Source organism: Schistocerca americana, chromosome 3 (assembly GCF_021461395.2).
Source record: "Schistocerca americana isolate TAMUIC-IGC-003095 chromosome 3, iqSchAmer2.1, whole genome shotgun sequence".
Lineage (NCBI taxonomy): Eukaryota > Metazoa > Arthropoda > Insecta > Orthoptera > Acrididae > Schistocerca > Schistocerca americana.
In genome coordinates, this window is record NC_060121.1 from 920,433,644 (window position 1) to 920,461,337 (window position 27,694).

The window sequence follows — 27,694 nt, forward strand, 5'->3', positions numbered from 1 at the left end:
AGTGTAGGGTCAGTCAATGCAGTGCGGCAAGATGCGTAGTTAATCAAATTTCAGTCATCTTTAAATTCTTTTCCAGGAACTGAATCGATATGGGATCAGAACAGCAGTTTTGTTTGAGGTGGAATAATCATCAAAGCACTTTGGTTGCTGTTTTTGATACTTTACTGGAGAGTGGAACTTTGGTTGACTGCACTTTGGCAGCTGAAGGCCAATACTTGAAAGCGCATAAAGTAGTTCTTTCCGCGTGTAGTCCTTACTTTGAGGTAAGTGTGGTGCTAAAATATTAGTATACAAATTACTAACTAATTTAACAAATTCGGATATGTGTTTCTAACTCTTGTTTTTCCTCCATTACAGCTCCTGCTGAGTCAGCATTATGAGAAACACCCGATCGTTATTCTTAAAGATGTGAAATTCCAAGAATTGAAAGCTATGATGGATTATATGTATCGGGGTGAAGTGAATATTTCTCAAGATCAATTAGGAGCTTTATTGAAAGCCGCCGAATCTCTGCAGATAAAGGGTTTATCGGATAGCGGTGGCGGAGGTACAGAGAGGGAAGTGGAACCTAAGAGGAGAAAAGAATCGGTTCCACCTCCTCCCACACCAGCAAGAACGCCACCTATTCTACAGCATTCGTCGTCGGGCCTCACTATCGAGCATCGACGAACGGCGCAGCCATCTCAAGTTCCGCAAGTTATTGATTTACCCGAGGATGCCCCGCCGCCGATGCCGTTGCAGAAGATGGCCACGACGAGGGAGGGCAGCATTTCGCCCGTCTCACGTAAACGGAAGAAGCATAGACGCCGATCAAGTTGTGATGAGAACAGTTTAGGGGCACCTGGTGTTTTACCATCAACTGACAATCACGAAACAAGTAGCTCGTGTGAACTTCCACCCCAATCGCAGGTACCTCCTGCTCCAAGTATACCCGCCACCATAACGCCGGTTACGTCGACGCCAATACCCAAACCGTCGTTAGATACCCAGTTAAGTCATACAACTGAGGAGAAAAACAGTGACTCTGAGATTATGAGCAAACCTTTGGCCTCAGTGCAAGGTGCTGTAGCCTCCCCACAGACAATGCCAATTGAACCTGAACCTGTTGTGCATAAAGTAGAGCCACAGACTGAACCTCTATTAGAACCAAAGTCAGAGTACCTGGAGGAAGTGAACGATGACAGTGTGGAGGACTTGACTTTAGATGATGACATGGACGATATGGATCAGCCTAGAGCGGGTCCTTCGCATGGTGGGGAGGGTTCCAGCAGTCAAGGAACAGGTTAGTGTCGACAGTATATTATGTGTACATCTTGATCTTCAGATTTCGAACGTTTAGCTTGAATTAATGCTTGGTAGATTTAGCTCATTTTTTCCTAGCAGTCAGTAAAATTTTTCGGCATTGTCAGTCATTAAAAGCATACGCAAAGATATGAAATGATGGGTGTGTATCTGCAGGCTTTGCACCGTGGCATGTAACTGCAACTGACAGATCGACGGATGAAGTCTTCATGGCTGCGCAGGAAGCGGTTGGTGCTCATAGGGATTCTCAAGGTAAGAGAAAAGTTTTACTGATTATTAGCATATTTCTACGCAAAGTCGGAACATTGTGATTTAAAGTGTAGCTATTTTGTACTACACCGATCGGAAATTGTCTATTCTGGCCGATTTGTTGCTTTGCGGAGAAATATGCGTTCATGTAATTGGGAGGATGTGCCAGCAAATAAATTATGTACTGTCAAGAAAGTGTACCAGCGAATTAGTTGTATATTGCAGGAAGGATCTGACAACTGAAGATATTGGCTACATAAGTATCTATAATCACTTCATACATAGGTTTAAATGGGCTGTTGAGGTTCTTAAGTTATGAGTGGACAGTAGGCACATGTTAGGTTGTTTGGAGGTGCAGTACTTAAAGTATAAAGTTTTCATTATGTTATTAGTGTTCTCTCTGTCTAGGTGTTGGGTAGTATCTGCTTCTGAACTAATGGCACTTGTAAAATCTTAGTGACATGCATAAAACATGAAATCTGTGGGAGCAAAGTAAATTTAAAGGATAGTGATACAGCATACTTGATCTTAAAACTTAAAATTCCCAACTTCATAAATTAAGGGTAGACGGTTTTAGTGAAAGGAATCAACTGTGAAGTTTCTTTATATAGGATTTTAGTGTTGTGCTGCTTGGGTCTACTGCTGTGCTTGGTACTTAATAATTGGCATTCAGGAGCTGGCATGTCCTCTTAATTTTCTTTTGTTGCCATGCTTCATGAGTAAGTTTTTAAAATTGTCAATCATGTTACAACTTACTCATGAAGAATGTCGCATTGTTAGGATTATATGTACTGTTAATCATTCTGTGCATGTATTATTATTAACAACAGGGTAGCTTTAAAGATTAAGTGCTAAGGTTTTGTTTGAGAATAAGGCAAGAACAGGTAGCCCAGGTCTGAAGTAAATTATATAAATCATATACATGCATTGCCTTACAATGAGAGGCATTAAACAGTGCTCTCTTCCAATATGATTTTTATTATTTTATAAGCATTTTATAGAATTAAGACAAAAAAGTTGGAATTCAGCAAATGGTACCCGTAGTTGCATATGCCCATACTTTGTGTGGAAGTGGCTGATGACACCATATAAAGTCCCTATTTGTGTATATAGATGTCTGTATACTGTTCCTAAACAGCGTTTTCACCTCGAGCATTGAGTTTCATTCAAAGTGCCACAGAACGTCAAAACTTTCCAGTTCGTTCGGAACATCGTGTCAACTTTTTTGCGATTATGAAATTTCGGATACTTGCTTTATGTGCGCATCGTCTTTATTGATCATACACTAGAAGAATCAGTCAAGCGGTGCTTATTACGAAAATCTTACAAGCCAACAAGATGTCACATGACCATCATTTGATGGAGAAGACATCAAGATATGCTGCAGCATGGAAGACTTCAAGATCAACAGTGTGGATAGAAGTCATCAAGATCTGACGATGCCAAAAGCAGTGAGCTTGCACATCCCATGAAGTGAAGATGACCACAAATCCTGATAGGAGGCCTTGATTGCAGAACAAAGTTTCAGAGAGTAAGTAAATTTTAATTTTTCTTAAATTACTGTTAGTCGCATATTCATCTAAAGTTGCTGTCTTACATGGAAAAGTTTGATAGGATTGTTCTGAGGGTGCTGATCTGAAATACATGTTACTAGTATTCTTTAGTTGTATGAATATAAGATTTGCAGGCAAGACTTTTGTTGGAAGCTTATAAGGTTGTTGGTAAAAAATTTCCACCATTTGCGGATAAGAAAACACTGGATTAACACAGCTACACACAGTGTATTTTGCCTGAAGCAGCTCTGAAACTTATTTCACAGTTTTGAAAGAAAGCCTTCCGTACTTGTTATGGTGCGTTGTTTGAAAATGTATTCTCACCTTTAGGACAGCATCATTACAAATTTTCAACACTGATGACATCCCTAGAATTACCAACGTGCCTTTGAGGAATTAGGTGAGTGCTGAATGTTTTCAGGAAAGTGCAGCAGAAGCCTTTGTACATTATTACCTTAACATGAAATTGGATTTCAGCACACAGGTGAGTGGTATTTGTGGTACCTGCGACTAAGTGGATACTGCTTGTTTTTGCTGCTGTGCAGAATAAATATCAATTTTATTTAATTTATTTTTTCCGTAATGAATGGAATGCGATCTTACTGAACACCGCGGAGGGTGGTTTCACCCAGCCTGAGCGTCAAACGATAAAGTTTCGCGTGCGCAAATTTCTGAAGAGAACTTAGCATCGGTTGCTGGTTATTTTAATACTAGCAGTTGCGATATATTATGAAGCTCTCTCATCATCATCATCTTCACAAGAATTTGGCAAGAAGACAACTTTCCAACTCTGCTTAAGAAGATTACCCGTTGCTGTACTGAAGCAGTGAACATGATGAAGCAGCTGATGGTGGATGGTCCAACAGAGTGCATTCAGGCTATGGTTGACCAAATTGCAGTCCAATTCCATGCTACTGACATCATTTATGAAGATGGATGCATAGCTTATGATGGTCAGTATCATTTTTATATGGCACTTTTAGAAATTTTAATAGTGATTAGATGACATGTCTCTTCTTTCCTTGCGTAGTAGCTGAAAATGTCGGTGGCAGACAAACCTTTATCAGTTGTGATGATAATACAGCTTTCAGAATGCAAAGCTGAGCTTGTTTGTGGTTCTATAATGTTCCCTGAGCAGTTGATGTTGCAATTTGGATTGTACGAGTGTGCCACATTGTTGGTACTGAAACTCATGTTGATTTTGAGAGAGGGGGCAAGACTAGACATGGTAAGTCCATGGTAAGTTGATGGAAGCATCTAATGACAGGCCATAAAAAATTCTGTTGGTTTAATTTGAGTTCGATTAACATGTATTGGATGTGGTTGTGCCTCTCCCGGAGGTTGATGTGACCTGTGAGTGTATTTTGGGCATATGTGTCTAGTTTAATACTATAAATGTGCCCAGTTATATTTGAATGAATTTAGGTTTAAAGCAGAACGGAGTGGTAAGAAATAATTATTTTATGAATTTAAATACCTGACACAAATATTTGCCTGTTTCTTCCCATCTTCAGCAAATTTCTTAACATATACCTAGTGTAGTGTTTATTACAGGGCCTTTCGTAAGTATTGGGTTTGATGTGTTCAGGAATGGTTGAAATTGTGTTTAGTTTACTTTCTCCCCACTGCTTGAGGAGGCAATTATAATGGCACCAGGAACAATGCACTCCAGAGGTTTGTCACCCAAGTCTGACTGTTCAAATTATCAACTACTGTTGGAGATCAAGTAATTACAGATGTTGGAAATATGTTGCTGTCGAGGTGCATTTATGGTGTTGAGGTGCTGTGTGTGGGCACAGTGCTGGTGGAAGTTTTTTTGACGTATTATCATTGTGGCCATCTGAAATGTTGACATGGGAATACTTCACAGGTAATGTACTACTGTTGCTGCTGTGTTTTCAGGTATTTTCACTGTTAAAATGTGACTTTGAGATGTTTGTAGTTTAACTTCTTTTTAAATTGGTATCATAGCTTTAAGATTTCCTGCTCACACACACACACACACACACACACACACTGTGCGCGCGCACACACACACCCACACACTCAAAATTATTGCTAATAAGGAACTAGCACCTGAAATGACTATTATAATGTGGTTGATTATAATTGCTTTGTGGTTGGTTTCCCCAAGTTAATTTTGCCTAAGACGTGTGACTGGTTCAGTATATCTTAATAAACAGTTTTATTTTATGCGTAAAAACTTTTGATGGGACAGATGTAAGTATCATATGTAAGAGCATGTAGAGTGAAGAAAATTTAGTTTAATGGAACTTTAGAATATGGCATATATTTATAGTTAATGGCGAATCACTATGTTTCATGGTAATACAGGAAAATGTGTGCTTGAAATGTGTACCAAATTACTAGCTGAATGAATTCTGATGTACATGATTTGATAGTTATAGTTTCTGTTCTTACTGGTACTTGTGGTATTGGGCTTAAGTTGTATGGAAGATTTTCCCCATATGCCTATATTTAGTTTGGATAGCAGGTAGTGACATAGGGATGTTTATTGTTGTTCCAGAGGTCTGGCCACTGTATCGCAGACTGGCCACCTTCTCCAGCCGGTTGACTACACTATCCTCAGACATAGGTTGTTCTAGCATGTTGAGTTGTCCGCGTTGCGACCGAAAGTACTCGGTCACCTACACACTTGATCGACACATGCGGTATGAGTGTGGAGTGGAGAAGCAATTTTGTTGTGCAGTTTGTATGAAACGATTTAGTCGGAGTGATGTTCTTCGTGCACACCAACGTAAAGCAGGTCACTTACCAGTTGAAGCTGGCTGGATGGGCTCTCTATTAGCTTACAATCGCAAGTGATTTTTAATGACACTTCACATACGAATGATTGCAGCAAATGGTAACATGAATTTTGAAGGTCTGCATTATCCTGTCACATAACCACTAATTTACTTAAGTTTTATGGTGCAGTAAACTTTCTAAGCTTTCATTGGTAAGAAAATATTTTACAGTTGTTGAAGATTCATTTAAACTGATCTGTATGTAAGTTGGAATTCTGGTTGGAAGTATTCCAGGGGTCCTACACAAATGATGCTTGTACCATGTACTCTGATCCATTATAGAGGTGGAGGCCTACCTATTGTGCAGCTGGTGCTACAGGTGCCAGTGAAGATGAACATTAGTCTAACTCTGTGCCTCACATTAACTTCATAACACATCCTGAAATTCAAAATTTTCAAATTCACAGGTGAAACATTGTCATTTCATATCAAGGAAATTACATCAAACACCAACTGGATGTGATTAAGCCATACCTGGATGCCTAAGTGTTTTGATGACTTACCAATGAATTTCACACATTGTTTACAGGCATAAGTATGTTGTGGAGGAAGTACACGAAATGTGTGTGTGTGTGTTGTGCTTGCTTTACAGATAGCATCATCACATTATAGGCATATCCTTCATAAATCTAGGTTCTTAAAGGGCAAGTTGAATGCCTAAAATGTGACAGAAAAGTCACATACTGATATCTTGTCATGTATTACATTGGAACAACTGGGGAGATTTGAAGCGGTGTGCACAGGTATATTTTGAGAAATCGCTCTGCACTAATCTGCTGCATTCATGGAGAGCCAGTTGGTGATTGGGTGTGAACTGAACTGCTGCCATTGCCACACCAAACTTCACTTCAGCTATTGAAAGTAAGTAAATACAATCTAGTTGCTTAATTAATAAATACTGTTTGAATTTTGAAATAATTTTATTTGCAATGCAGTTCAGAGGAACAAAAATAAGAATTGGCACTTAGTCATGTGCCCCCCTCCCCGAATTTCTCTCTCTCTCTCTCTCTCTCTCTCTCTCTCTCTCTCTCTCTCTCTCTCTCTCTGTATCTATCTAGTCCCTCCCTGAATTTCTCTCTCTCTCTCTCTCTCTCTCTCTCTCTCTCTCTCTCTCTCTCTCTCTGTATCTATCTAGTCTTCCCACCCTACAGCCTTGGTTCCTCTGAAATGTGTTGCTGGAATTTAAATGATACTAATGTATTTCTTTTTTCCGATAACAATTTTGTAGGTGCGGCATTTGGTGTTCCATTGTGTCTTTTCAACGTGTGCCTTCAAGTTGGAGAGCGTATTTCCTAAGCAGACAGCCTATTCTATGTGGACTAGAGGTATGTAGTACAGCTAATGATTTTTCGATGTTAACCTTTTCAAACAAATTCCTTAAATGGGAGTTATTACAAATGCCTCAGTTTGATGTAATGACTAAATATTAACAAATTATGAGCCCCCGAGTAAACCAGTTGCTGAATTGAGGGATAGTGTATGCTATGAAATTTGAGAGTGAAATTTTCAAATCCCTGTACTGTATGAAAGGGCGACTTGAGTAAAATGTTGTTCGCTGTTCCCTTTTTAACTTAAACTGCCGTGACTTTCACTGTAAATACTCTTATTGTGTAGCTAATTATCCTGGTTAAGATAGTTATCAAAGCATAACATCATGTGGAGTCCTAAACTTGCACATATTTGCTGAATAGAGGGTAGTCTCGTTTCAGCTATTCATTGACAGGTGTAATCGAACTTTGCTGTCCCATTTCATAGTATGCTCTCATCTCTGATAAGAGCTACTTCATATTTATACCAGTTCCTTTCATACTGTATTGCCATTTACTGATGAAATGCGAGTCGAAGTAATTAAGATTTGTTGTTAATTTTGTACATGATATTTGTGGCAAAAGAAGTGTTATCTTCTTTTGCAGTGTACTATTACCACCCACAGAAACACTTACACATATAGTAATGTTGTGATTTTTTATTCTTTACATGTTTGTTAAAGTGACAGTTTCGAATTTTAGTTCTTTTTCTTGGTATGATGTAGACTAAAATCGGTGTTACATGCTGCAACTGAAACATGGCTCTACACTTACTCAAGTCCGTAAACTTAAGTTTTTTTGTGTTACTGTATTGTTTCCATCTCGGGGAAGGTGGTTTTAAAATATCACTGTGGATTTGCTCAGTGCAAAACACCAAAGCACAGCTCATATTTCTTCTGTTGTCAGAACTGCAGCAACAGCACAAAGATAATTGATTTAACTCACCTGCCAAGTGAATGTTACAGGAAATATGTGCACACTGTGCATTGGTGTGGTATAAATGCATGGTAATGTACTGGAAAATAGTCGTTCAGAACTTGAGATATCCTCTTCCGATCTTTAATTCAAATTATACTTACAAAAGAGATTCATACTGGTGTTTGTTCTCCAGTTGCAGATCATTTCTGTTTTTACAGTGTATTCTGGTTTATTAATGGGGTCTTTTTTTCTCCCCCAACCCTGATTCTAAAGTAATAAATATGCCTGCTATTGTAAAGTATACTTCCCATACTGCAACTTTGTACACTTGTTGTTGTAAATTTTAGAGGGTCTGTATTCTGGTCTTACTGCCACCTCTTTGCTAAAGTTTGTCTTGTAAATATAGATTAACAGTTTGTTTTCTGTTGGGAGTTATAGTTATGAAAACTTCGATTTTTGTGGGTCACTGATCCATTTGAGGCACTTGGCAACACATTAGATACACCAAAATAATTCTCATGAATTTAATAAGGTGCCATTCCATTACAGGTGTGGTTATAAATATTGATTTTGCATCAGATTTCTCTTTAATTTGGTTCATGTCTTCTTTTCAGATTTCCAGCTCATGTCAGCATGTAGAGAAGTTTGTTCGCTGCATTTCGTAGAGGATGTACACATAGGGTGGTGTAGGTAGTGTGTGTTGCGAAGGACTTGAAACTGTGAACACTTCTGTGACTTAGTGCCATCTGTGAATGAAGATATCTTTAACATTGAAATAAATGGAAACTTTGTACTTTACTGAGAGAGAAATAATATCTTATTTTTCTATTACATTGTTTGTTCTTTGTTGCTATATTTGTACAAGGCAGCATCGAATAAAGGTTCCATAGTTGTTCCTGTGATCATTAACTCATGTTCTCCATCAAAGGTTAACGATGCAACTTAATCATCCAAGATCAATGATTCATCATACCTATCCTTACCTGTATTGGGATTTACACACATGCTATATGACAGCTCACACAAAAAATATAGTCACACTAACAATGTGAAAGGTCATCTCATAGCTAGCTGGCAGTGTAAACTTTCGTATGACATGTGACACTACTAATGGGCAGATACCAAAACTTTTCAAGGAGTGTTCAAAACAATTATTTCCATAGGTTATATTGTAGTTTCTTGGAAGAAGGAGAAAATTTATTTTGGAAATGTTTTTCTTGCAACCAAATTGGAAAGAATGGTATTAGCTATTTTTCTTAATAAATTGTGTAAATACATTTTTTCGTTTATATAATGCTTACTGCAAGTTCTAAGACTGCAGGCAGTTTTTAGGGGTAACTGGGAAAATAGATTTATTGCATTTATTCTTGTCATTGGCAGTGGTTGCTTTTGATAATAAAACTAAATGTCTTGGCACATCTTTGGCTCTTAATCAAAGAGGAGGTATTAGAAATGTTCAGATATGTGTTGTTGCTGCAGTGCTGCCAGACAAAGAATGGGGCATGTTCTTTGTATTTCACCATGAGCATATATGTAATTTAACACATCTTAGTGGTGTACACAGTACCTTGTGGCTTCTGTTCTTTCCTTATTTACTTGCATAGCATGTGTTTTATAGCAGAATGATGTAAATCCCATAATTTGCAAAACTGCACTTCGAATGCTGCTGTTCAGCTACTTCATTTATCAGAAAGTTGCCAGTTACTTCCATCACATGGCAGGCAGTTATTGATTGTTAGTATATGTGGTTCTGTGTACAAAATGTTGCTGGTAACATTGATAAAGGATTAGTTAATTTTACAACTATCAAAGCTCCACAATAATAGATGGTAACATGTAAAAGTAAAAAGTTTGTTAATGGGTTGAAGTGGATATAACTTGTCTTGAAAGCTTGTTGAATGTGTCTGTATTATGACTGAATTGTTGACTTGCTGGAGCAACAGTTTAAAGTAATACCCATTGTTGGTGATGCACTTCTGGGAACAGCTATGAGAGACCTGATTTTAATTTGAGGAACAACTATAAGGCTTGAAAGTAGGTTGATTGACTGACACAACTCATCTGTTGGCCAGGAATTGTGCTCTGGAAAGGCAGTGCGTTGTCAAGCATTGTTGTGGAGCAGAGTTGAAGTCACCTTATGTGGTGTACTGGAGGTGTACGTGCGTAATCTTTTGCGGCATTTACTGTGGTGCCCTTGTGGAGGAATTGTTGATAGGGCCATGATTAATCTTCCATGCAAAAGAGGTCTCCACAGGTGTCAATTTGAACTTGCATTTGTTCTAGGATGAGTGTGGGGAACAAATTGGGTAAAGCTTCCATTTGCACGTATGTGGATAACTATGAAGTGGGTCATCTCAGTCAATTCCTCTTATCATTTGCACTGTCACATGATTCTTTGACAGTTTCTTCACTTCCTGTATGCCGTCCAGGGTGCATGCAGTTACAGTTGAAGTTCGAAACAGAGCAGCATACATGTTCACTGATCCATTTTGTGGTCTAGATCATGTGCACTACACCTTCACTCAATGTGCAGTTGAAATACCACACACACACACACACACACACACACACACACACACACACACACACATTATTGCTACTCAAGAACTGTCTGTTAGCAGTGTGATATTAGAGAATTTTCTGGACTGAGGTTGTGCCTCGTGATTGTAAATACTTATTGAATATTGATGGTTGGTGGTAAAAAGTGCTCAGAAGAGAGAAGTGAAGTACAAGCTATTAACAGTATTGTCAGAAATTGAATTGCATGTATCGCATCTTGTTGATTGTACTAGTGAAAGGTTGTTGCTTAGGCCCTTCCTTATAGCATTGCAATCCATAACTACTGTCATTGTCCACTCTGAGATTGATGTAAAATGAGATCATCTTATTTCACTATGTGCTCAGCATGACTTGCGACTAGTTGCCTGTATGGCCAGACTGGCACCTGCATGTCAGTGCACAGTGTTCCTCAAACATTTCTGACAGTTCAGTAACTTGGGGTGGTACATAGTTTTTCTGAAGGGACAGGGTTTTTTTTGTGTGTGTGTGTGTGTGTGTGTGTGTGTGTGTGTGTGTGTGTGTGTGTGTGATTGAAGGAAGCGCTGCTGACGATTTACACTGCATTGGATTCTTTGGTAATTTTTCTTGATTGCAGTATTTTCAATAGACTCTTTGACAAGGTGGCACAAGCTAAACATTAGTACAAGTTAAAGCATGTGTAAAGGAAGTAACCAATTAGAACTGGTGTTTGTGGTTTCTTTCTGTGAAGGTTACCAGAATGTCTTGGTTGCACCAAGGCGAGATTAAGTTGGTCAGAAGAGCATACATGATTTTTAGGAATGTTAGTGAACTTTCGTTTGTCCAGGAAGTAACTAATGTGGTACAATGAAGCTGCAGCAAATTTATTTGGGTCAGTCTAATGTAAATGAGACAGATGAGAAAAAGCAAACTTGTTTATTATTTCACAAATAATCTCCAGAACTATTAGCTTTATTTATATTGCACTGAGAGACAACACTGCCATAGCCTTTGGGGGAAATTTTTTGTGGTTGCCTAAATGTCTATGTGGACACTTCACTAAAAGTAGCCTGCAATCAAAGTGACCAGACAGTCATTTCTGTTGTGGGATAATGCCTTGCCCACATTTTGCCAAGATGGTTTTCCTCATGCATTTCCCTTGGGGCCTTGAAGAAAGACAATTTGTGACTGTCAACTTTGGATCAAGAGGTGCATGCCCGAGTATAATCGTGGCTTTGTGGGCAGCTACAAAGGTTTTTTCGTGAAGGCATTGACCGTTTTGTCTCTCTGGGACAAATTTTTTGAATTACGGCAATTACTTTTGAGGTAATAAACCATTTACTTTCTTTTTTGATCTCTCATTTCCATTTGACTGTCCCTTATTGATGCACACTGAGGTAAGCAGTCAAACAACCACCTTTCCGTTGTGGAATATGCATCATCTGTTAAGGTGAGTTATTCCCACACAGGTGAGCAATGTTCAAAACTTTATGAGGTAGAGGTTTATCAATTTAAAGGGATCATTTAGATTGGGTGTTACATCTTAAAAGGGAAGGCTGTACTTCATTTGCTCTCATATCTCCACACACTCAATGGAACACAGATTTCCACATTTTGTTAATAGCAGAAAAGTATTAGTGGACACACTGTTGGTAATTCATACTGTTACTGCAATCGTACAGTGTTAACTGATAATACTGAAAATGGTATTTTTAATAAAGTTCATGGCAATGGAACTTGTCATTTTGTTGCATATTGCTTTAAAGATTTTCCACACACACACACAGACACACACCCAACCAACCAACTTGTCACCTCTGTAAACTTACTTTAATTCTTGAGTACCAAGCTGTTTTAAAATGTACATGGAAGTATTACTTCCAGGACTCTATTGGAAATATGCAGAGGTAGACATTGGGATATACATTTTTTTTTATGTTAACACTGTTGAAGCTTGTGGCACGAGGTACTTGTTACAATTGATCCAATTAATTCCATAAAAAATGATTTAAGAACATATGAAAAATTTTTACAATCTTAGTTTCACGGATGTATTTCGTGGTTTTTGTGTGGTTAATTGCAGATATCTGCTGTTTCCTCCAGATGTAAGGTTACAAACATTTTATCACTACCTTCCTAAGGAAATATTTCAGTGCACATGCACTCATTCGAGTAAGTTTCCTTTTTGAAGTGATAGCATAGCAGTGGAGAGGCAGAACAGTTGCACTGAATAATTTTGTGCATGTAAATATGTTCGGCACTGAGTTCCTGTATTTTTAAACTATTAAAGTGGTGAAATATGAAATGTAAGTACTTACCCTTGCAATGAATGAGTAGGCTAAAAATTAATGAATTGCACAATACTGCATTAAACTTTCTACTATAAGTCACGTCAGGAGATATAAAGAGCTACATCAAGTTTGAAGCAGATTCCAGAAAAAGGAAAAATTCATTTTCTTACTGTCCTATCAAAACTTCTTAGTGTGTCCAGCAAAAACAAAACTTTTGAGTGTATGCGGCTGTTACGGTTTGCTGGTGGTGTTTGTAGAAGGTAAGTAAGCATTTTCAGTGAAGAATGTAACATTTCTTCATATAGAAGACATACTGGAATTTGATTTGGCACACCATCTGAAGAAACAGTATTTATAAAGTTGTTGGAGTCATTGAAATGGTGTTCATTCTACTAGATTCTTGAACTTTATTACCTATGATTGCACACTACATAAATTTGAATTAGCTATTTTCAGAATAAAATGTGTGTTCATGTGTATTGACATATACGTTTAGTATAAAAAGAAAGTATTTGACAATTTGATTGTGTTGACTTGAATCCCTATCAAGTATTGAGGAGATACGGAATTTGAGCCAGTGAACGCGATCATCTTTGCAATGAACAAACACTACATGACGGCAGCTACATTACTATGTCACTGTTGTTGATTAAGCAGTTTTGAGTGTTTTAGGTTGTGTATTTGATTCTTGAGTGGTTCAAGAGCAAGGTGGTTTGGTTGTTTTCATAGTGATTGCTGTTCAGATCAACAGCCCATGCTGATATCGGCACATATACTCTGCCCAATGTGGTGTGTTCAGCACATCCCATTGATGCTGGGATTAGGGTTTCTTAGTGTTCCATTCACGTACACCGTTTGGGAAGAATGATTGAATACTTGACTATGTGCTGTAATAAATCTCTCAGAATCATTGTGACACTCAGAATCATCGTGTGAATAATACAGGGGGGGTTTTTAGTGTCTTCTTAGTGGATATTAGGTGGTGGTTCTTGAAGCTGTGTAAGTTGGCTTTCTCGGGGTAGTTTACATCCAACTCAGTCCGCCAATTAAGTTTCTTCAGTATCACTGTCAATTACTATTTTGTATGGGTCCCACCTACTTGAGCAGAATGGGGTAGAATAAGTGATTTGTAAGTAGGAGTATATAGAGGGTCTATACAAGGGTGATGTACTTGAGGGAAATGGAAGAGGAATAGATGAAATGGGAGATACAATACTGCTTGAAGAATTTGACAGAGTACTGAAAGACCTAGGTCGAAAATGGGCCCCGGGGGTAACAACATTCCATTAGAACTATTGATAGCCTTGGGAGAGACAGGCATGACAAGAGTCAGACAAAATACCCTCAGACTAAAAGAAGTATATAGTAATTCCAATACCAAAGAAAGCAGTTGTTTACAGGTGTGAAAAATTGCCAAATCATTAGTTTAATTAGTCATGGATACTGGCACGAATTGTTTACAGATGAATGGTAAAACTGGTAGAAGCTGATGGGGAAGATCAGTTTGGATTCCGTTGAAATGTTGGAACATGTGAAGCAGTGCCTACGACTTTCCTTGGAAGATGAATTAAGGAAAGGCAAACCTATGATTCTAGCATTTGTAGACTTGAGAGAAGGCTTTTGACAATGTTGACTGGAATAATTTCAAATTCTGAAGGTGGTAGGGGTAAAATACAGGGAGCAAAAGGCTATTTACAATTTGTACGGAAACCAGATGGCAGTTGGGGGTCAATGGGCTTGAAAGGGAAGCAATGGTTGGGAAGGGAGTGAGACAGGCTTCAAGCCTATCCCACTTGTTATTCAATGTTTATATTGAGCAAGCAGTAAAGGAAACAAAACAAAAATTTGGACTAGGAATTAAAATCGATGGAGATGAAATAAAAACTTTGAAGTTTGCCAGTGACATTGTAATTCGGTCAGGCAGCAAAGGACATGGGACAGCAGCTGAAGGAAATGGACAGTGTCTGGAAAGGAGGATATAAAATGATCATCAACAAAAGTAAACTGATAATTTAATTTAGACCAATTAAATTAAATCAGATGATACTGAGGGAATTAGATTAGAAAATGAAGACACCCAAAGTAGTGGAGTAGTTTTGCTACTTGGGAAGCAAAATAAACTGATTATTGTTGAAGTAGGGAGGATATAAAAGTAGACTGGCTACAGCAAGGAAAATGTTTCTGAAGAAGTGAAATTATTTTGTTAATCTTGTGTATAGACTAGGCAGGAAGTTTTTTCTGAAAGGCTAGAAGAAGGGATCGGTTGGTAGGTCGTGTTCTGAGGTATCAAGGGATCACCGATTTTGTGTTGGAGGGAAGTGTGGAGGTAAAAATTGTAGAGGCATACAAAGAGATGAATACTCTAAGCAGCTTTATAGGGATGTAAGTTGCAGTAGTTATAAGGAGATTGAGGCTTGCACGGGAGAGTAGCATGGAGAGCTGCATCAAACCAGTCTCTGGACTGAAGACGACGACAACATATGTTTACAGAATTCGTGCTGGCATGGAGGTCATTCCGTTATATATAGAACATGTTTTTGAGTTGACCTGAAATGAGCAGAGATTCTGCAACAGTTTAGTGCCAACAATATTGGCTGGTTATTTTGTGGATCACTTGTACTACTAGTCTTGTTAAATGCGTGTGACCTGTGCTTTCTTCCAACTACGCTAGACTCTCATTAATCCAGCTTCTCAGTAATCTGGCACATATCCAAAAATGTGCACAATGAATATAGAAGGCTATGAGAATGAAGAACGGGATGTAGCTGTTTATAAATGGTTCATTCTATAACACAGTAAAGGAATTCCATCAGTGGTTTGATTATAAAGGTAAAAGCAACTGCATTTAACTAACAAGTTGGCTGTAGTAACTTGTTTGCAGCAAGTGAGGATTGGCTATAAAACTTAGAAAAATTTAAATGGCATTCGGCAGCTGACAGTTACTCGGGAAAGTTGCTCAGCTAACAGTAAGGAAGCTGATGAGTTCGTAAGCAAGATACGGAAGACGATAGAGGAAGGAGATTTAACTGCTGATGCCTTGTATAATGCTGATAAAACAAGACTTCTTTTTTTTTTTTACAAGATGCTTCCATCAAAAACATTAGCTGCCAAGAGGAAGCTTGTGGTTACAAGCAACAGAAACAGCACGTAACATTAATGGCGTGTTGTAATGCAAATGGGAGTCGTGAACTACCGCTTATGGTTGGAAGATCCCAATATCCACATTGTTCTGGGCCTCAGCACACTGACGTAAATACTCTACCAGTGCAGTATTGCATTCAGATGAAAGTGTGGATGGACAGACAAAATTTTGTACCGGCAGTGAGAAAAGAGCTAAAGAAGGAAAAACCTTCCACTGAAAGCTATCTTTATAATTGACAGTGCTCCCAGTCATCCTTCAGATGTTTCTCTAAAGTCTGATGGTATACTAGCAATCTTTCTACCATGCAATGTGTCAGACCTAATTCAGAGCATGGACCAGGGAATTTGGAATCAAACGTCATATCGACATTCACTTCTTGTCTCCTTGCTGAATGAAAGTGAAAACGACTTGATAAGACTACGCTGAAGGGGGTGGAAAGCAATTAATGTATGTGATGTTTTCCAAGGAGCTGAAGCATGGGCTAAAGTGGAGAGCACTACCCTAATGAAGAGAAAATTGTTGCCATCCATTGATGCAGAGTTGGATCCAGTAGTTAGTGACAGCGATGAGCCAGTCAATTTGGAATTATCATTTACTTTGTCCAGTGACAAGTTCCCCAACCAGTACCAATGTAATACTTGTTATGCAGTTGCACGATAAAGCATGCCACTATCACGTATCATCATTGCGACAGTTAAAAATTAGGGACATGTTTCATGGTGAGTGGTACGGCTGTATAATTATGTACAGTATACATTCAGGGACTAAGTTTTCTTTGGAAATTAAATGTATTTTTGGATTTAATAAAGTATCTCCTTGGTTTTAAAATTGTATTCTTTGGTTAAATAAAGTACAGTACACAATATCCCCTTTGTTTTCATAATAAATGAATAAAATAAAATTTCAGAAACTCAATAATCTGACACTTCCGCTAATCCTGCACCCATATGCGCTAGGAATGGCCGGATTAGTGAGAGTGTAGTGTATTGGGCATGCTTTTCCTAGTTGAAAGAGGGGCTAGTTCGACTGCAAACTCTTGTGTTCAATTTTAACAATGTGGGCTATTTTTTGACACGACAGACACTCATATTTATTTCATTCATCTTTTTAGTGGTACAAGGATTTAATTGGTGCGATTCTTGTGGGTTTTCCTTTGTAGAAGAATATTTGAAAGTGGAATTGCTTTGTTGCCCTGACTTTGAGTTTCTGTCTTATTTGTCAATGTCTGGATACTGACTTCAGCGCCACTAATAGCCTGTGCATATGACCAGAATTTATTGGGGTTTTGTGAAAGATGTTGCCCTCTTGAGAACCAAACACCTTTCATTTAGCATCTTTCTATCTGTAGTCCTATGATTTATTTTACTTATTTTTTGCAGTTATCTGTTTCTTTTGAAGTACATTTGCATTTGACTGTATACTGTGGCTGGTTTCTTCCGTTATGAACTGTTGTGCTGGGTACATAATCATTCAGTGATCAACTTGAACCGTAGTTCCTTTAAATGCTCCTGCTCTGTTCTGAAAATTTTAAGTTCCTCATTGAGATGGCACTACAGCTTTTTCGTCTACTACTTTACTGATCATAAATATACCTTTCTTTGTTGCCAATCATGTCATCGTCACTGATACAGTTTCCATGTGAACATCCTGAAAGAGGGCAAGTCTGTCTGTTGTGTAACTGTGTGTTTATTAAAATTTTATGCCCACCGTTGATATTAAATCTTTCCCAGTCAGTCTCTATCTAAATTCTGATTTAATTTCTCTTAACTGCAAAAATACATCTCCATTCACCATTAGCCTATCTTTTCGATAGCACCTTAATGGTTTCACTAAGAATCTCTGCTTATCAGTTTATGGTTTCCATCTGCACATAGCATTGAGAAGGTCATTGGTTTTCAGATGAATACTTTTACAGTTAAGGATTTTAATACTCTCACCTTTCGGGAGGGGGCAGGCATTCTTTTGGATCTTACCCAAATACTTCTTGTTGTCCTACAGCTGTCATTACCTGGACATGTTGGAAAGTGCCTAAACTATAAAAACCTTTGTGTGTGTATCCTACACACAGCTATCTGGGTAGCAGCCTCTTGATGTGTGGTGCACACTGACACCTTTATGGGGACCCAACAGTTCTCAACCCTGTTTCACAAGTTTGGGAAATCTTACAGCCTAACTTGTCTTAAGAGCCTTTGAAGACCCTGTTTTGTCCTTCCACTCGGCTCAGAACCTGGTGGCCGTAATCTGTTCTGTGGACAATGCTGCAAATTGTGAGCATTTGTCAAAATTCCATGTGCAGGGCTGGTCTTTTCAACCTTCGCCGCCAGTTGCTGGAATGACCCAGGTGGAACGTCGGAGCTCAGATGACAGGTATTATTTATTCCAACACGGTCCACAACCTGTAGTTCGTTGTATCGTCTTGTTCTCTCTATGGTGGGCAATATTGCTTTTTCAATGTGATGAATGAGGCCCCCAGGCATACAAACTAAGTGCACTTGGTTCTTTGCTGCCATTTTCCTAAAGGGCACTATTATTCACCATTCATTTGAACTAAAAGTTGCCCTTAATCTGTTGTTCCAAACACTGGTAGTAGTTGGAAATAAGCTACGCAGCAGTTTCGTCATCTGATTGAGTAGTAAGTAACAGAATCACATTCACTCATCATTCATGTCCTTTGAGAAAAGGACCAGTGGCCTACCACCAAATTAAGTTTTGGGCTGAGTGCTTTTTGATGACAGCGTTTTATGTATCTGCATTAGTTCAACAGTGGTAATTGTTGTTTACAAGAGCCATAATGTGAAATGGTCAAATCAAGTGAAGCTGAAGAAATTTTTACAATGTAAAGGGGTAATTGGAAGAAAGTGTGTGTTGGTTAATTCTGAGGTCATAATTACTGTAAAATAAAAGTCTGTTGATAGACCACACGTATCTGACGAAGTAGTGTTACCTGCTGACAACAGGAGGCAGAGCAGTAAGGAGTTCCTGACATCCTCTCCCTCAGTATTTTCTCATTCACGAAAACTGAGATTGGAGATGAATTTGCTCATTTCAGCATTTTTTACCTCCTTCACCACTTGAACAACAGCATTTTTGATTGCCGGTAACAGCAAGAATTACCAATAAGCATAATGTTTGTTTATATTAGCCCTACTACTGTCAAGTTATGGATAATTGTTGATTTACAAAAATGGTATGTATTCCACTTTGGTTTTGACAGCAGTGAGTCTACTAATTCAACTTTCGTGACAGTTATCATTATGTTCTGTAAGGTACATGCTTCTAAAGCAGGGGCTGCCAAACTTTTCCTCTGACGGAACACTTTAGGAATCCTAGTACTTTGAAGGAACACATTTTTATTTTTAAGGTTATAAAATTAAAAAAAAAGAAAAAATTGTTTCATTCACTTATTTCAATTTTAAATTGAAACAAATACCAGAAATTACAACATCATAAAAAAACTGAAACAATCCATGTTATTAAGATTTTTGCGGAGCACGTATTCATTTACTGCTGAACACGTGGTTCTTGGAACAGTTTGGAAAACTGTTCTAAAGCATATGGAAATGTCACTTTTGGTCATTGCATGTTTCTGCTAGATTCAAATTAGCTGTTGTTCCATGATTGGTACAGTTTGAAATGGTTCATCAAGCGAATGTTAATCATAAAATACAGGGTTTCCACACTAGAGGTATACAAAAAGAGTTATTTTTCACTGTTTATTAAGCCTTATAACTTCATTTCTCCAACATTCTACACAGGACATTTTTATGTGCATAATTGCAGTTCAGTGTGAACATAGTTTGTAGCTTGAGAGTTACCAGAATGGTGCTTAATTTCTTGCCCCAAGTTCATAAGCTTCACAGGTGTTACGGTTTCTACTGCAGCAAAGATACATTGTGTCAAATGTACGACAGCCCAAACTTGTTCAGTGGGCTTTATAAACCCCAGGTAGAAATCCAGTGGTATGTGGTAACAAATACATGGTGGCTAAGAGGGAAAGGTTGGGGGTGGGGGCACAACCCTGCTGGAAAATGGGGCAGAGAATGCATTTGTGGGACTGCATAGTTTGCCAACGTGTCAAGATAGGTGCACCCTGTCATTGGAGACGAGGTGCTGTTCGTGAAATGGTGAGGATCACATGTGTGGAAGTGTTTTTGTCTGTATATTTACTCAACAGTATAAAATGTTGACTTTCTTTTCTTGGATATAAGGATTTGTCTGTTTACAGCATTTGTATAAAAAGTAACGAGACTGAGCTTGTGAATCACAATTTATCATAGATATCACTACAACCACTAAGTACTTTTCAGTGTATGACCCTTGCGTCAAAAACCCACTGCATGCGATATTTGCATACTTCAAATGCTATCGCAAACACACAGTCTGGGATGGCCTTCAAAGCCCTAGTCGTGGCGGCTTGGACCTCCTCCAGGGTACCATGATGGTGTCCTTTCAGGGAAGTTTTTAGCTTGAGGAACAATAGTAAAGTTGGGCGGGGCCACATCATGACTGTCGGGGGTGGGGGGGGGGGTGTTTCTGAGGTATCATTGGAATCCCTTTCCAGATAGCTGGCCACCATCAAGCAGGTGTGACTGCACGTTGTCATGATGCTGCTTCCAATCATTTGTGATGGCTGACCTCACACGTGTCCAAGGGCAACGAGACAATTTGGGATTCGTGCCAAGCATTTGCTTGAGTCCCTTGGTGTGGAGCGTGTGGCACCCCAACATCAGGGTTTTACCCGCCTGCCTCCCTGGTTGCTCCAGAGGCCCAGCGTCCTTTTAGACTTGTCAGAGTACCGGAGGAGCTGCACTCCTGCGTTTGTTTTTACCTCCTTATTTTACGATATTTTAAACCAGCATCCCGACCATGTACCAGTATTTACAGATGGCTCTAAACAGGGGGACTCTGTAGGTTGTGCTGTTGTTTTCCCTGATCGAGTCGTCAAGTTACGGCTTCCTGCAGCGTTTACCATCTTTGATGCCGAATTGTTTGCGATCTTGCGGGCATTGGAGCAGATGAGATGTGTTCCCAGTCTTAAGTTTCTCATCTGTTCTGACTCCCTGAGTGCCCTTCAGGCCATGCAACACTTGTACCCAGCGGATACGGTCGTCCAGAACATCCATGATGCCCTACTCCACCTGCAACGGCAGGGGAAGGAGGTTTCTTTCTGCTGGGTGCCGGGGCGCGTGGGTATTAGGGGAAACGGAACTGGCGGATGTGGCTGCCAAAGATGCATGTTCCCTCCCTCACGTTGTTGAATGTGCCGGCCCCCTCCATGCTGTTACCTCCCTTTTGCGTTCTCGTGTTATGCGTCAATGGGAAGAGGAGTGGCTGGCAGTCGGTGAAAATAAGCTGCGTTTGGTCAAGGCCACCACGCGGCCATGGCGTATGTCCTACCAGTCATGCAGGCGGGATGAGGTTCTCCTCACTCGCCTCCGCATCGGGCACAGTCCCTTAACGCACGGTTTTTTACTCCGGCGGGAGGACCCACCAATCTGTAGTGCTTGTGGCGTCCAGATAACTGTCCGGCACATTTTACTTGACTGTCCTTTATTCTCTGACCAGAGGGCGGTGGTTTCCTTGCCACCGGATTTGCCCTCTATTTTGCAAGACGACGCATCGACTGTGGTTAAGGTCTTACGGTTTTGTGTCCTGTCCAATTTGTTGCCTCGGATTTTAGGGAGAGGATTTTAATGTGCTGCTGGGTGACTGGTTCACCCAGGCTTTAGGTAAGAGGTCCGCCAGTCACGATTACCTACTTGTTTCACTTCGATTTCTGTTCTCTTTTCCTTGTGTTTCCTTTCCTTTTTTAGTACGTTTCTTCTCCTCTTGTTTTGCCTCTGTATGTTTTCCTTTCCTTTTTTAGTACGTTTCTTCTCCTCTTGTTTTGCCTCTGTATGTGAGGATTTGTAACTGCCTCAGGCCTGTACCTTTTAACCGTTCTCCTTGCTCGCTGTCCGTCTTCGTCCCTTCTCCGCATGTGTTCCTGTTTCTGTGTGTTTGGGCGCTGGTGACCACGCTGTTTAGCGCCCGAAAACCTCAAACCACACACACACACCTCACACGATGGACCCTTCGCAATAAGAAGCACTGTTGATATTTTGACAAACTCATGGTGAACCGTGCCCCTGCCGTTGAAAACCACAATCAGCATAGCTTTCACCTTCTATTTGTTTATTGGGTATGGGGATACTGCGGTGTGCCATTGAGCACTCTTGTGCTTTGTGTCCGGGTCATACTGAAACACCCAGGTTTCATCTCTGTGATAATTTTATCTAAAAATTCCACATCAACTTCAAAAAGCTCTGGAGATGTCTTGGCAGATGCCCACATTTGCTTGCTTTTGAACGTTTGACAAAATCTTGGCGGGGGAGTGGGAGGTGGGTTGCAAGATCGAGCATTTGCTCTTGCGTAGATTCTGGGTACAGCCTTTTTATTCGTGATAGAAATTAATGGAATTCACACACATTTATAATAGTGAATATCAAAACCTAAAGAAGAGATTCAACACCACTGAGCCTGTTGGCAAATATACCATAACTTTAATAATCCCAATTTTTTTTTTGTTTACACAATGTTCAAAGGAAACTATGCCAATTGTTCAAAGGAAACTATGCCAATTGCCAAATGTGGTGGCAACTTGAGTGGTGTTCTGCAGTCAAGTTGGATACAAAACCGTGCTGAAGCAGAGTACTCAATTTTTTCTGTGTCACTTCCTCATAGACATTGCTTATCGAACTGAAGATTCCCTTGTGCATGGACACTGATGTGGCTTCCCAGAACATAAACATAGCTGTAGTATACCTTCCCGTTATCTGGTCCCCAGGCCCCATGACACCAACACCCTTAGCTGCAAAACAGAATAGCAACACCAGTTTTCTGTGGACAAAGGAGACCTGTGATGGCTTGCTGAACATTCAGTTGCACATGGCTAGCAACAGTAGTACTCTCTGGTGAACATGGTCATTGAATGCTGGAGGTGTGAACACACATTTCATCTGGGAGTGAGATACATGGGGGTGGGAGGAAATATAATTTTCTGTTGTAGACAAGAGGAGGCAAAGTGTAATTTTAAGGTTGAAAGGCTGTCGTCCAGGAATTGGGACTTACTCTAAACTCTATGGGGTGCTACACAGCACAATACACAGTCATGAGAGCTAAGAATTCTGCAGTGAGGTTGGCTGGCTTTAAAATAAGTGTGAGAAATTGAAGACATGAGGGTTGCCTTCATTCAATCCCCGACTGTTAAGCCAGTTCCACAGGCCAGTTTACGGTTGGTTTTGGACATACCACATTTCTCCCGAGGATTTTTAGGATTCCATGCGGCAATCAGTAGAAAGGGAATCCTTATAGGACCACCTTGTCTGTGTCCGGCTGTTGAGAACCCATTTTCTCAGGAACAGGTAGGTGTATAAAGTTCAAATTTGCCATATATGGTCGCTTGGAAGTGGAAAAATTTTATTCATGTAAGTCGCTTCATTCAGAAGATACGGCCATTTATTTCAAGGGTAGTTCCCGCTTAACTAGAATCATGAAATTCAGCTATCGAAAGATTACTGTAGAGACTTTGACACTGTCTTGGGAGTCCTGAGACGAGTATCTTGCTGCTGTCGATCTTGATAATGGGCAGAAATTGTTGTTTCTCGATTTCCAGGATTTGTGAACTGTATGTATATACATAATTGTATAGAACCCTCAGTGCGCAAGTCATATTTGTACTTGGCCAATTTATGTCCTGGGCTATGCTTTCTCATATATTTCAGATTGTAGAATATCAAAAGATTGCATACATCGTTGAAATATACATACTGCGTAGGTATTGAGTAATCTGTACAAGAACTCAGCAGATCCATTAAACTTTTAAAACTGGCATTTTTAGAATTTTCACCCCTCTTGGATATATTCCTGTGAGTGCGCATGTCAGGAGCAGTAATAATGTATACTCAAATGAGGAACATAGAAGTTAGTTAACTTGCAAAATTTTAATAGTTGCTGGGTTTGTGGTTTAAAACAGTAAATATATTGTGGAATATCAGGCGGTGCCACATATTATAACAGTACCTCATGGCTTTCTCTTTCCCTTTTTTAAGAGCTGAAGTGCAGCGGAGGAGATCAGAAGCGAAGACCTCTGAGATTACGTATGAAGTTCTTGAAGGGCCATTACGAGATTCTTGGGTAAAAATTTCAGATATTGGGAACAAGTTGCAACCCGACTTTTTGGAGGTAATTTAGATGTAGGAACAGCATGCATCACTGAAAAAAGCAAATTGTAGGTATGTCCATTGTAGCAATATAGCTTGGCAATGTGACAACATACAGCTGCATTCAAGGGCAAAATGGCACTATTTTCTCGGTCAAAAAGTAGTTGGGGACCTGAATAAAAGATAAGTGTGTGTGAGGAATTTGCAACCAAGATCTTACACTTTGTGCGTAATTGAATTTATGAAATCACCAGAGAGAAGAATGACCATAAACAGAAAGAACAGGAAAACACAAATTGTCCATTATCCACTGTCTGTCTCTTAAATTAGGTCCATTGACTGAATCCAGTCGAGAAGGAAACATGTTGACAATATTGATGAGAATTCCGAAGCTGTAGAGTTCAAAATGATTTGTATCTATGAAATACAGGTAGAGGAGCTATGTCTGAAGCAATAAAACTTGTAGTTGAAGGTTGGTGCAGTAGAAGGCTGTTTAGCAATGGACCGGAAACAGGAAAAGGAATATGCAGGTGAAGTACAGTGACTAAGGAAACTTGAGGCCAGGATGGTTACGGGAACACCGATATATTTCAGGGAGAGTTTCCACCTGTGCAGTTTAGAAAAGCTGGTACTGGTGGGAAGGATTTAGATGGCACAGGCTGTGAAGCAGTCATTTGAAATCAAGAACTTTATATTGGGGAGCATGTGCAGCAACTGGTCTTGCCACAGTTTGTCAGTGGCCATTCATGCAGACAGCTTGTTGGTTGTCATGCTCACTTAGAATTCAACTTGGCGGATTGCGGCTTAGCTTGTAGTTCAAATGACTGGTTTCACAGGTTGTCCTACCTGATGGGATAGGTGGTGGTGGTGGTGGTGGTGGTGGTAGTAGTAGTAGTAGTAGGAGGAGGAGGAGGAGGAGGAGGGTGTATGGGACATACCTTGCACCTAGGTCTATTACAGGGCAAGGGATAGGGAGCAGAGGCTGAGTAGGGATGGACCAGGATTTGGTGAGCGGCAGAATACCACTGTAGGAGGGGTTGGAAGGATAGTGGATTGGACATTGCTCATTTCAGGGCATGGTGTGAGGTAGTCAAAACCCTGTCAGAGTATGAGAATTCAGTTGCTCCAGCCCTTTGTAGTATTGACTCATGAAAGGAATGCTTCTCTGTGGCTGGATGGTGGGACTTTTGAAGATAGTGGGTGACAGGAGAGAGAAGCCAAGGGAGATTAGTTTCTGTACAAGGATGGGAGGGTAATTCAGGCTGTGAAGGCCTCAGTGAGTCCCTTCATATGTTTCAAGAGGAGAGGTTCGTTACTACCGATGTGATGACTGCAGGTTGAGTAGGCTGTGTGGAAGGAACTTATTGGCAGGGAATTGGTGATAGCTATCAAAGTGCAGGCATTGCTGGTGGTTGGTAGATTTGATATGGATAGAGGGACTGATGTAGCCATGTTTGATGTGATGGTCAACATTGAGGAAGGAACTTGTTGTTTAGAGGAGGACCAGGTCAAGTGAATGGGGGAGAAGGTGTTGAGGTTGTGGAGAAATGTGGGTAGGTTGTCCTCACCCTCTATCCATATCATGAAGAATGTCAAATCAAACACCTTATTTTATTGGGCTGCCAGTTCTGACAATATATTACATGATCCTCAGGCCTCCTGACTGACTTGCAGCAAGATTCCCACCTTTGGGCCTGTCAAAATAGGGGCCAGCATTCCAAGACTGGTATCCGTAGATTTTTGAGACAGCGATCACGGCAAGCATCACTTGCTGACCAAGTGATCGCTGTCTCAAAAAATCTGCGAATACCAGTCTTTGAATGCTGGTGTCTATTTTGGCTGGACCAAAGGTGAGAATCCTACACATTTGTCAGGAGGCCTAAAGATGGCATCACTCACTGGGACTGGTAGCCAAATAAAATAACAATTTGGAAATTTAGACAGCTGAAAGGTGTTTGATTTGATATTCTGTGCTGAACAGCCAAGGTTCTGCAACCATCTGTGGAAAGATCAGCATACAGAGATATTGTGTAGATGTCATCAATGAAACTGAACCAGGTGTGGGATTTGGGATTGTGGGTGGTTAGGAAGGATTACTCTTAAGATGACCTGTGAATATGATGGTGCTCTTTGCCATAACCTGGATTTATTTGTAGGTGAAGCCTTCAAAGGAGAAGTAATTGTGGGTGTGAATATAGTTGGTCATGGTGTCCAGGAAGGAGGTTGTAGGTCTGGAACCTATTGGGTGTTGGGAAAGGTGGCATTCAATAGCAGCAAGGCCATAACATTAGAGATGTTAGTGAAAAGGAAGATGGCATCAATAGTTGTGAGCAAGACAGCGTGTGGTAAAGAAATAGGAACGACAGGGAGTCAGTGAAGGAGATGGTTGATAAGTTTTGTGTAGGACAGTTCGTTGTGGGTAATAAGGCCTGTCTGCGACTCTGTATGTCCCTTATATGGTGGGTAGCAAACTGTCATCTACACAATATTGTAAATATTCGATCCTGTATTTCCATTGTGTGAGAAAGTGTATTTCGATGACTGTATTTTTCTAATTGTACAGCAACATTTTGTTCACTTATTTTAACATCTCTTTCAGTTATTTCAGTTGTGAAAGAAACATTGTCAATGTCACCTGGAATAAAGGTACATTGCTTGGACGTCTTTCCATGACTTTTTATGGGAAGTGATTAGAACCATAGTGTTTTTTTTTGGGGGGGGGGGGGGGGGGGCACAGGATAATTTACAAGGATTATCTACTATCCTACAACCCAGTGCTGTTTTTTAAATACCCTGATACAGGATGGCAACTTGTCTGGTAAATTGAGGAGTCAATGGGAAACTAGATTTTTCAGAGCAGTTTGGGAATTATGAGAGACTAAAGGGGAATTGAACAATTGGAAGAAATATTTTATTACAAATCACTGACATTCATCTTTTAGGAAGCAGTTTGTTGTGGAGTGGCTTAAGGGGGATAGGATGCCAACTTGGAGCAGGAGAGGCACCACAGGACACTTAAAGGTGTATGAAACTCTAGAATTTTCCAAATCTGTTAAAAATTGAGGTAAATAACTATAAAATTTGTGTTTTTTCTAATCATGAAGTTTAAAATATAACAGCTCATTTGTTTTTTCATAAATTAAATAAATTCTAGAGTTTCATACACCTGTAAGTATGGTATGTATGCTGTGCAAAATTCATCGAAGAGTCTCTCTAACTTACGAAGAAAAGTGTACCTATAGCAACAAATGCTGCCATTAGTAAGAGAAAAATGATGAAATTTCACAAGGAAAAAAATTTATTTTGTCATGTTTTTAAACTTCCACCGCAATGAGTGTGAATCCTGAATCCTTCCTGGTGATGCTGACAAAGTTTTATGAATTTATTTGTAATAGTATAGACACTGG

General features: G+C 39.7%; 1 protein-coding gene across 20 annotated transcripts in view; it reads left to right on the forward strand.

Annotated features, from left to right (window-relative positions):
• LOC124605166 (longitudinals lacking protein) overlaps positions 1 to 27,694 on the forward strand; it is a 547,673-nt gene that overhangs the window by 463 nt on the left and 519,516 nt on the right. For 19 of the 20 annotated variants that reach the window (XM_047136659.1, XM_047136669.1, XM_047136670.1 and 16 more), the window contains exons 2-4: positions 77 to 263; positions 358 to 1,282; positions 1,459 to 1,554. In XM_047136659.1, coding sequence (XP_046992615.1) covers positions 90 to 263; positions 358 to 1,282; positions 1,459 to 1,554 — 1,195 coding nt within the window. In that variant the 5' untranslated portion in view covers positions 77 to 89. Of the gene's footprint in view, positions 1 to 76; positions 264 to 357; positions 1,283 to 1,458; positions 1,555 to 5,631; positions 6,773 to 7,139; positions 7,237 to 8,750; positions 8,968 to 27,694 lie in introns of those variants that run through there. The other variant, XR_006978612.1, reaches the window with a different exon arrangement.